This window comes from Microtus pennsylvanicus, chromosome 10, assembly GCF_037038515.1.
Source record: "Microtus pennsylvanicus isolate mMicPen1 chromosome 10, mMicPen1.hap1, whole genome shotgun sequence".
In the NCBI taxonomy this organism is placed as follows: domain Eukaryota; kingdom Metazoa; phylum Chordata; class Mammalia; order Rodentia; family Cricetidae; genus Microtus; species Microtus pennsylvanicus.
The window spans coordinates 6,173,807-6,185,460 of NC_134588.1; the positions used below are offsets into that span (position 1 = coordinate 6,173,807).

Below are 11,654 nucleotides of genomic sequence, written 5' to 3' on the forward strand. Positions count from 1 at the left end.
ACACGAACCTGACAAAGACTGATTTGAACCAAGCGCTTTTCCTCTAATCCAGGTGGTGAGCTGCTGTTGCCTGGCCTCAGCTCTGCTAGCCCGGTGTTCTGAGAGGTCTGAGTGTTGCATCCCTTGCCACCTGCATGGCAGCTCTGAAACTGCCCCTGCACTCAACTCAACTCCTCTTTCACTATTGCCCTGACCTGATTTGAGCCTTTTCTAGTTCTTCCTTGACCCAAGGCAGAGGCCTCTTTGCTGGCCCACACCAGCCCTGGCTACTCCTCCCCTCACCCAAATCCAATCACATCTCTCTCCAGACCATGTGCAGTTATAGCTGAACTATTCTGCTTGCACTTAAAGCCTTGAGTGCTGGGCTGGGTCATGCCTTCTCTCCCTACCCAACACCCTTGAATTCAGGAATGCTGTCCTCTCTAGTTCAGAAAGCATTCCACCAAGAGGCCTCCTGCAGTTCCTGGCCACCCCAGAAGACAGGCTCAACCCTGCCTCTCTTCCCTGGCACCACAGGTGATCTCCCTTGATACTTCAGGTTGGGATGACCCCCACTGAAAATGCTTCACTGTTTATATACGGCTAGAATTCTGGTCTCCTAAGGCTGGGTTTGACCATGGTTTGGTCTCTTTTAGCCTGTTAGTCTAAATGGTAAGGGGTGTTGATCTCGCTGTATTAAGTTCCTGCATTTAACCCTCTTTTCCCTCACTGCTCACAGATGAACGCCTGTGCCGCATGCAGCAATCAAAGCTGAAGACTGATGGCAGCCAACAAAACAAAAGCAGAATAAAGTTGTCATCGTCCAGCTGAAAGAATGTATTCACACCTGCTGGCTGTGGCTGCTTTGAGCTGTTTGTCAGAGAACGGGAACATGCTGCAGGAACAGCAGTGTCAGCCAACCCTCTGGTGACAGAGGCAGACCGGGAACTTTGGGAGTCAGGCTGGGGAGGGGTAGAGGTGAGGAGGAGTAGGGTTGGGGGGAGATAGGGCCTGGAAGGGAGCACTGGCAGGAAACACACTTGGTTCATCTCTCAGAATCAGGACAGAAAACACCACAGGACTTCCAACTTCAAAGCACCTGACCAACTGCAGAGGGACCAAGCCTGTTGGCAGAAGCCCACAGCTCCTTCCTGGTTCCTCTGGCCTCAGTGTTTGTGGGCAGACAGTGTGAGTTGAACTTAAACTGTCTTTCTTGCTCTCTAGCAGAGGGTACTCCAGCACCCAGAGGGAATCCTACAGCAAACAAGGGTAAGGATGTGAGCGCAGGAAAAAAACACTGCCCTAGACAGAAGCCTATCCCCGCAGGGACACAGTGATAGAGCTAGGGACCCATGGGCTCAAAGGCAGCCAGGGGCCCCACTAGAGAAGACAGGAAGCTACAGGAAGCAGGAGAGAAGCTCCCAGCTCTTGGGCGGCTGGGGAGATGCCTAGGGCATGAAATAGTTAGACAGCCAAGGGCTGTCAGGCAAGCACAGACACACAGGAGACAAAAATCACAGACATTCCTAGAACCTACCAAATGTCTGAAGTGGGAAAATTGCTCACTTTTCCCCTATGCACTCCAAAAATAAGAACATTCGACAGGGAGCTTATTTCCTCCTACTTCCCCTGCAGATAAAGTTCAATCAGCACCTCCTCAAAACAGCAGCTCTACGAGCAAGCTGAGTCTGGAACTCCCCTTTCCAGGGCCTCATAAAACAGTGATTTAATGACTCCAGAGACATAACTTTATTGTTACCGTTTTTTCCTCATGTAGGAACAACTGTCGGGTGGACAATGAAAAGGCAGGCTGAGAATGATCTTGTCACAGGTAGTTAGTCCAGAAGGCCAAAGGGAGCGAGGGCAGAGGCATCTGAAATCCTACCAGCCCAAGATCTGAAAGCTTAGAACAGTGTGTCCAGGTTCTCAAACAAACAGCTAATCCACACCCAGGCTTCCCAACTGAAATGAGAGGGTGTGCCATGGAGTACAAACACAGTCATACCCTAGGGGATTTCCTCGGAGGGGTCCCCTGAAGGCTTTTCCAGGGTCTACTCGTTTATTCGTCTACCCTACCACCTCAGTACGGGCCACATCTGTGTTATCTCAAAACTATAAAAGTTTAATAGCTCATCTGTTTGGTGCATTTCCTGAATTCAGAGCCTTGAGGTAATATGTAAGGTCATAAACACTGGGTTTTTCACTGGCAAGATCCCTTTATGTCTAAACCACAGGCACCATCCCCTTGACCTAGAAAGTTCTCTTCCTGACCCACCTATTGGATCCTTTCTTCACTGAAGCTTGATTTCTCCATCCTCCAAAGACTATTTGAGAAAATCTTTCCAAAGCTCCCTCCTCCTCCACTGTGTTTTTCTTATCGCATACTTTATTACCACCACAGCTTCTTCCTACCACCACAGATTCTCCCTACCATCAGATTCTCCCACTGTCTTTGCTGTCACATACTTCTTTATTACCATCCCAGCTTCTCCCTACCATCCCAGCTTCTCCCTACCATCACAGACTCTCCCTACCATCCCAGCTTCTCCCTACCATCACAGACTCTCCCCTACCATCCCAGCTTCTCCCTACCATCACAGACTCTCCCTACCATCCCAGCTTCTCCCTACCATCACAGACTCTCCCTACCATCCCAGCTTCTCCCTACCATCACAGACTCTCCCCTACCATCCCAGCTTCTCCCTACCATCACAGACTCTCCCCTACCATCCCAGCTTCTCCCAACCATCACAGACTCTCCCCTACCATCACAGCTTCTCCCTACCATCACAGACTCTCCCCTACCATCCCAGCTTCTCCCTACCATCACAGACTCTCCCCTACCATCCCAGCTTCTCCCTACCATCACAGACTCTCCCTACCATCCCAGCTTCTCCCTACCATCACAGACTCTCCCCTACCATCCCAGCTTCTCCCTACCATCACAGACTCTCCCCTACCATCCCAGCTTCTCCCTACCATCACAGACTCTCCCTACCATCCCAGCTTCTCCCTACCATCACAGACTCTCCCCTACCATCCCAGCTTCTCCCTACCATCACAGACTCTCCCCTACCATCCCAGCTTCTCCCTACCATCACAGACTCTCCCTACCATCCCAGCTTCTCCCTACCATCACAGACTCTCCCCTACCATCACAGACTCTCCCTACCATCACAGACTCTCCCCTACCATCCCAGCTTCTCCCTACAATCACAGACTCTCCCCTACCATCCCAGCTTCTCCCTACCATCACAGACTCTCCCTACCATCCCAGCTTCTCCCTACCATCACAGACTCTCCCTACCATCACAGACTCTCCCTGCCATCACAGCTTCTCCCTACCATCACAGCTTCTCCCACTGTCTTTGCCATTTAACTATAACCTGGGCAGATTCAATTCTGCATTTGTCCTGTTTCTTAAGAGCATGGTTTACAATCTGCAAATGTCCACTGATGGCATCAGCCCTGAAGCCTTAGGGAACCTGGTGAACGTGTGCATAGTTATCTCGATGACAAGTGTGCAACTGAATAAATAGCCAAGCTAGCAACACAGGAACTTAGGACTTTTTAAAACAAATTCAATTGCAAACACAGGCAGACAGATACAAGACAGTAGGGACTGTCACTGGGGAGGAGAGACACAAGCAAAGCACCCAAGAGCACCTTAGGTCACCTGAGTGGAAATGGTTGATGCAGAAGTCTGTGTATGATTCAAAGACATTCAATCAACGTTCACTGTGAATCTTCATTGTTGTAGTGTCATTTAAATGGTAACTTGAATTTTAGTAGCACATATTGCCAGTAGACTTACTGGGAAGCAATAAACTGTCCTCTTTGGCAGTGAAATGGCTCATCAGGCAATACCTGGCACTAAGCTTGCTGATCTGAGCTCTGTCCTCAGACCCACAAGTTGGAAGGACAGAGCAGTCCCCAGGTTGCTTATGCTTTGACCCAGTGGTCCTCAATCTTCTTAATGCTATGACCCTTTAATATAGTTCTTCATGTCATGGTGACTCTGAACCATAAAATTATTTTCATTGCTACTTCATAACTATAATTTTGCTACCGTTATGAATCATAATGTAAATATCTGATATTTAGGATATCTGATAGGCAACACTGTGAAAGGGTCATGTGACCCCCAAAGGGGTTGAGGCCCACAAGTTGAGAACCATTCACTGCAAGTCTGATCTCTGCCCACCCTTCATATTTAAAGCATGATTTTATTACAAATAAAAATTGTATATAATTAAAATGACTTAAAGAATAGCTGAAGGGAAATAGATGTTAGAGACAGGATAATCTGAGAGATCTACTTATACCACATACCCTCAGTCCATTGTGCCCACAAATTCTGCACACAATTCAAACTGCTGATAAAGACAATTTAAAATCTGTGACTATGCTGAGCATATAGCAACTTTCATGTTATTGTTCACTAAATAAAACTGTACAGCAAGTGACGGCATCACACGACTTGCCATCCGGAGATGAGAAGAGCATATGAAGCCGGAGACACACCTCAGTGGTGGAATGCTGGTTCTCATGTCCTGGGCTCTGGGTTCCATCCCCAGCATGGTCAAGAACACATCCAGTACATGCGTACACTCAAACACACATACAAAATACGAGAAGTGCTGGCTAGTTCCAAAAGCTTTGCTGTTTTGTTACTGGAATCAAATGCGTGTACTTTTTTTCTTTTTTCCATTTTGCTGTGTGGTCAGGCAGGTTTTTTCCTGGGCAGCTAGCTGTTCACTGGAGACCCAGTTTTTTAGTTCAGACAAGGTAGCTCCATGTCTGACCTGTTGAACACTTCATTAAGCAACATTTGAAGAGCTTAAAGTAGTAAATTTCACTAGGTTGTAGTGGCTTCTTTTCCCTCGGCCACTCTAAGAGACCCATTCTCAGAGAGAATGGGAATAAAGTAGAATGTATCTTTACTAGAATCAAGTTCTGCTCCAACCTTGAACGCATTTGCACAGTTTCTGTTCTGATTTCAGCTAAGCCATCTTTCACCTCTCTCTTCACCCCAGACCCTCAGGGCAGTGACATTCACAGAAGCCTAAGACTGATGTTTAACGGGAGAAACGAGATCTAAAACTGCTGAGCCGAGAAACCTCACTGACATTTCCCTTCCTTCAGAGGAACTCCCAGGCACACTAGGCGTTTCAAGTGTTGGATGTATAAGCTTCATTGCCCTGAACAGCTAGATCTTCCAGGAAAGAAATGAACATTTAACTTCCTGCTTTAAATGGCTGAATGATGTGGAAAAGAAATCATTCTTAGGAACCCCAATCGAGCCCCTAAGTTGCCAGCAGCCCAAACTCTATCACACACTAGCGGCTCCTTAGTGCGGCGCGGGGTACAGGATGGACCCGAGGGGGCTCAGGGATCTGGGAGCTCTTCCTGCGTGGGGATTTGGCTGCAGGGAGGGAGTTCTCCACAACCAACTTTTGCCTCCTCCTCTAGGCTGCTGATGGTGTCTGCAGAGCTCCAGAAAGACCCTAGCTTCTGAGTACTGCTTACTCCTGTGATCTCATTTCCATTGCCACTGGGCCCCAGACCCATGTCAGGAGGAAGCAAGGGTTGCTAGGCTTGTTCCTGGCATCAATAATGGCTCAAGGCGCACCACTACCCTACTTTCAACCATTGCAAAGACATATTTCATCCTAACATGGTCAAAGGTTTCTAAGCACAAGCAATTCCTGTCGATCCACGAGCTGTTTGTGGGGAGGACGGAAGAAAGGAAGACACGAAAAGGAAAGCTTGTCACCTTTGCCAAAGAAACTTTCAAATTCTACCTTCCTGGACTTTCAGGATATCCCTCCTACACCTCTTCTTCCTCCCAGGAGAGATGGAGGGAAAACTAAGACAGAGGAAAGTGTGAAGGCCAACACAGGCACTCCCCGCTCCCAGGAATTCACACGGATTGTAAGGAGACCCCCATGGGAGTAGTGTTTAGGAAGGGGTCACTAACAAGGTCTGTAAATACGATCTTCTTGAGTCACGTTAGCTACAGGCAGGAGGTACCTACTAGCTGCACCCTGAGAACCAAAGCACCATCAGAGCTCCGCGCTCTGCAGATCCCCTGTCTGAGTCGGGGTTCCATAAACCTCTTTCTTCCAAGTCCCAGGATCCCTTCAGTTGTCGTTCCCTCGCTCCACGCTCCAGCTGGGGTCTCCGCACCTACTCACCCCCTCACCCGAACTCCCAGTCTCGGCTAGTGCCTGTGGGGCGGCTGTGCCAGGAGAACTGGACCTTGAGGGGGCGGCGGGCGACGGTGGTGCGGGTCCTTACCTGCAGCGGAACGAGCAGCAAGCCGAGCGCCTGCAGCAGCACTGACAGCGGGCGGCGCCGCCGGGCGCGCGAGGCCATGGCGCGGTGCGGGCCAGCTGGGCGCACGGCCTCTGTGGCCCCCGGGGCGTCACCGCCCTCCACCCGCCTGGTCCCGCCCCGCGCGCCCGGCCCCGCCTCGCACCTGCCCCGGCACCGCCGTCCGAGTCCGCCAGGGGGTGCCGGAGCGTGGGCTGCTGGGGTGCGGAGCATCTGTGGCTTTGACACTCCACGCGCGCTCCAGACCTACGTTGTGCGCCGCCCTCAGTCCCCAGGCACTGAGCTCTCGGGGTGCAGCTTCCGGCGGGCAGGCCCTAGAAAACCCCACCAAGGTTGCCATTCACCTTTCTTGGACCCTGCCTTCCTGCCAGCCTGCAGAAGGTGCATCCCTCTTGGGGTTTTCTTAACTACAATTAAAGAATTTGCACAATCTAGTGTCCACACACCCCCTCCCCAATCCTTTACACAATCCGAATCTTTCCCTTATCCTGGCATTCTGGCTGCTTCCAGCAGCTGCTTTCTCTTGGCTCTCCTCGACCTTCGCCCCCTCTGCCACACCCTGAGCAAGCTCCCCAGGTAGACACTTGGCACCATGCTTGACGAAGCCCTTCACCAGAACCGCCAAGTCACTGCCTCTAATACAGAACTAGTTTAATGTCTAGGATGTGGGATGTAGCAATCCTGTTGTGTTTGTGGCTTCTTATTGCTGCTTTCCGGGTTTGTTTTCCTCCAAATTCCAGGTCAGTGTTGGCTACACTGGTACACCCCTGCCCATGTTGTAACAGTGAGAGGAAGATCCTTGTCTCCAGTCAATAGAAACACTGTTTTCAATTCCTTTGGTGCCAGCTTTTCGCCCACCATCTTAATGACTTTCTGTCTACTTCTGAGAAACTGTGGACAGTTCTAACAAGGAAGAGTAGGTTTGTCTATTGTTCCTTACAGTTCTGTCAGCTTTTCACGCCCTTGAACGTCTTTAGGACCTAAAGATTTAGGATTATGTCTTGGTAAACTGACCTTTTATCATTACTACATGCCCTTCTTGATCCAAGGTAAAATTTCACATTCTGGTCTACTTTACATTTATGAGTAACTGTGACGCCTTTCTCATGAATAGTATTTAAACAGCATACCTGATTCTGCTACATGTAAGCTGCTGAAAATGGCAGAACACACGCCGTGTTGACCGTCAGCACCCCCCTATTGGAGCACTTATGCCATGCATGTTTGAGATTGCCATAGACGCTGATTGAGACTGCTGATCGCTTTCTATTTGTTATACCTTTATTCCTCTTTTTATTTTTAAATTCCTTTGGATTACTTTAAAACAATACTTTATTTTATGAATAGCAAAACAAATTGTGTGTTAAATGATGCTACAGTAGAGTGATTTGATATCATTTTAAAACAGAAAAGAGAGGGGGAAATTTTCAGGTTGCAAAACCCTTTGGGTTATTTTTTTAAGGAGTCCATTTTGCTGCCCATCCTTAGCCTGCTTTATGTTTATCATTGTTTAATTGTGTGTGTGTGCTCACTTGTGTATTCATGACTGCCTGTGTGTCTGTGCGCGTGTTGGAGGCCAGAGGTCAATGTTGAGTGTCTTTCTTAATTACTTCTCCATCTTACGTTTTTGATGAACTCTCACTGAACCAGGACCTCATCAGTTCTGCTAGACTGATTGGCCAGCAAGTCCTAGGGACCCTTCTGTCTTCTCACAATGCTTGTTTGACCTTTAAATTCCCTGCTGTACCACCTGGTTGGTTTACTTCCCAGTTGTTTTTATGTTTTCTGGAAATTAATCTGTGTGTGTTGTCTAAAAAAATTTAAAAAATAGAAATTATTTGATGAAACAATTCCATGTCTAGGAATTTAACATGTTAACACAGAGAGGGAGGGCACTAAACTATATACTATAGCATTCTCATAAAACCACACACAGAAAAAATGTGAAGAGCAGCAGAGAAATGTTTGGCAACGCTGTGCTGTATCATCATTGGTAATAGTTAAAAAACTTTTTTTTGGAAGGATTGTCCACATGGAATGCAAGAGACGCGACCTACAGAACAATTCACCTGTGTTTGTCAACAACCACAACTGTGTTTTTATTTACTATAGTGAAGGGATCTTCTGAGAGAGAAACAGCAGCAAGAGCTGAGCAAAATACACCTGGTGTCTTCACCACAGCAGCCTTGAGAAGTGTTCTACAGTGACAAAAGAGGCCCAGAAAGGCTCAGAACTGCCTCGCTAGGAAGTGAGTTTTTAATATTAGGGAAATTGCACCGGGGTGGGGGGTGGGGGAGAAACTCATTACTTTAATTTTGATGATTTCAAAGTGCAAATGCTCCTTACTGATAATGTGGTTACATGAATGTAGCAAGCTTTCTTGCCAGGCTATCTTTTGTGGGATTGCCAGCTCCATAATAATGATGTGGAGACTTGATATTAATTATGAAAGCGTGGCCTTAACTTAGATTTTTTTCCAACTAGCTTTTATAATTCAACCTGCCTCTATTAATCTACATATGGCCACATGGTTCTGCACCATATGACCTATTTCTTCAGAGCCCCTGGTGAAATCTGTGAGCCTAAATTTCTCCTCCTCTTCCTCTCTTCCCCTGAAATTCTGCATGTCCTCTCCTGCCTAGTTATTGGCCATTTAGCTCTTTATAAAACCAAGCAGAAGACACCTTAGACAGAGACACATCTTTGCAGGGTACACAAATACTCTGCAACACACAAAGATGAACTCACGAGTTGGGAATAATCCAGAAAAGTGGCCGATGCCATAGCTTAGGAACACAACACACTGCAGAGTGCTCCTGGTCCCCATCTTGTTTCCAGGTTTGCGCAAGCTCTGGTTCAGCTACTGCGGAGTAAGAGGAGAGTACGCCATACCTCCTGAATCAGGAGGATCAGGAACCAACATTCTCAGTGTGGTTTGGATGGATGTTATTATTGTGCCGTGACAAAGCTGGAAAGGTGGAGTTTAACTGCCCCAAACCAGGAACCAATTGACATTACACCAAATTTACACTGCTCTTCTACAATTTTTAAAAGGCATTTTTACCTTATTTATAGATATGTGTATATGCTTGCTAAGTTTTATGTGTAACATGTGCAAGTGCCCAGGGAGTCCAGAAGATGGTGCTGGGTCCCCTGGAACTGGAATTACAGGTGGTTGTGAGAAGCCTAATGTGGGTGCTGGGAACCCATAACCAGGCCTCTCGACAAGGCCAGTGAGCCCCCTTAACTGCAGAGCCGTCTCTCTAGCCCCGCTTAACTGCTGAGCTGACTCTCTAGCCCCCTTAACTGCTGAGCCGTCTCTATAGCCCTTACAATCTGTATTTTTATACACAGTGTCTAAAAATAAACCGAGGCTTTTCCGTCCAACCTGGTCCTGCAGCTGCTTCCAAAACAATCACCCAGAGGCTTAATATTACTTATAAAAGTTTTGCCGATGGCTCAGGCTTATTACTAGCTACCTCTTATATTTAAATTAACCCATTTCTATTCATCTAATATCGCCACATAGCTGTGCTGTTACAGCTGGTGTTACCGGTCTGTTGTTCCTTGGGTAAATGGCTGATGTCTTCTAACTCTGCCCTCCTTCTTCCTGTATTCAGTTTGGCTTTCCTGCCTAGCTCTATCCTGCCTTGCCATAGGCCAAAGTAGATTTATTTATCAGCCAATGGGAGCAACACATATCCCCATCATACAGAACGACATCTTACAGCAGTCTCATGATGTAGTCCTGGTTATCCTGGAACTCGATGTGTAGTCTAGGCAGGGCTCCAATTTACAAAGATCTACTTGCCTCTACCTCTTGAGTGTTGGGATTAAAAAGGTGTGTGCCACCATCTCCTGAGTCATCTGCTCCCACACCTATGTTCCCATCTACCTAAATTCAAGAAAAGGGGATGAAAGATTGACATCCGTTCTTCCCCCACCCAAACAGCAAGAGTTCCAGGAACTGTAGTTTATCATCAAGACTTTGGTGTTTCCAGGTTGTTAGGGTCAAGGACCCTTATAGAATTGAGATCTGAAGACCTGACTCATCACTTGTATTGAGTAAACGTCTCTCTTCAGATCCCAGGTCAGAGATGGGGTAATGTGGGAAGACTCCAGCGGCCCTCTCCCCTTTCCCATAGTGGTCAAAGTCAACCTGTAGTCAGATAATCACCCAGATGTAAATGAAAAGGCACTTAAAATGGTTTGGTTTTGTTGTTGTTGTTTGTTTGTTTTTTGAGACAGGGTTTCCCTGTGTAACAGTCCTAGTTGTCCTGGAACTTTTGTAGACCAGGTTGGCCTCAAACTCACAGGAATTCACCTGCCTCTGCCTCCTGAGTGCTGGAATTAAAGGAAAGGCGTGCGCCACCACCACCCACTTTAAAAATGGTTTTTAATAGAAGAAAACTACAAAAAGAAGTTAATCTCCAACCTTTGTGTTCTCCTTACTCTGCTCCTTTCTTCCCCACTGTTAGTCTGTTTCTGAGGTTCACTGGGAGTCTAGACCCCCCTTCTGCCCCTTTCTTCCCCACTGTTAGTCTGTTTCTGAGGTTCACCAGGAGTCTAGACCCCCCTTCTGCCCCTTTCTTCCCCACTGTTAGTCTGTTTCTGAGGTTCACCGGGAGTCTAGACCCCCCTTCTGCCCCTTTCTTCCCCACTCTTAGCCCCTTTCTGAGGTACAGCAGGATAGAGTCCCCTTCTGTTAGGAAATGATGACTCTTTGGAGTTGGGGCTTTGGTGTCCCTTCAGAGTTGGTCCTCATTCAATTTGTAGTCCACTGAGAGGACAGGAAAAGTGCTCTCTCCCAGTCTCCTCTAGTGATTTCTTGGGCCTCTCCTCCCTTTCTCGTCTTTTACTCCGAAAACAGAAAAGAAAAAGTATGTGCTGTAATGTCTACCCCCCCCCCAACCCCCACTGCTTCCAAGATAGACTCTTGATGCAGCGAGACTGGCTATGAGCAAATTGCTGCCATTGGTAACAAAATAATGGGGTTGAAGACCACACACACACACACACACACACACACACACACACACACACCTCCTTTTGCATGTTTCCATGACAGCAGTGTAGACTTGGTTCGTGGAGTTAAATCCTAAGAAGTGTAAGGACAGCCACAGGTGCAAGGGAAGCCCTACCAAGCCATCTAACCTGTGCTATCTTGGATGTGGATGGAGCAGTGGTTGGGGACTGGATAAGACTGGTTCTGAGAAAAGGAACTGACAGTGGAAGAAGGTACTTTTCACTGTGGCACTGCAGAAACACCAAGGCTTGCTCCTGGCACGTTTCCAGCCTTGCCCTCTTCTATTTTCAAATAAGATTAAGGGACTGAAAAC

At 47.6% G+C, this 11,654-nt stretch overlaps 1 protein-coding gene across 2 annotated transcripts in view; it reads right to left on the reverse strand.

Annotated features, from left to right (window-relative positions):
* Tnfrsf11a (TNF receptor superfamily member 11a) overlaps window positions 1–6,433 on the reverse strand; it is an 87,654-nt gene extending 81,221 nt beyond the window's left edge. Inside the window, exon 1 of one of the 2 annotated variants that reach the window (XM_075987640.1) lies at window positions 6,280–6,433. In XM_075987640.1, the coding sequence (XP_075843755.1) occupies window positions 6,280–6,357 (78 nt within the window). In that variant the 5' untranslated portion in view covers window positions 6,358–6,433. The remainder of the gene's footprint in view (window positions 1–6,279) is intronic. The other variant, XM_075987639.1, reaches the window with a different exon arrangement.
* Between the last annotated feature and the right edge of the window lie 5,221 nt (window positions 6,434–11,654).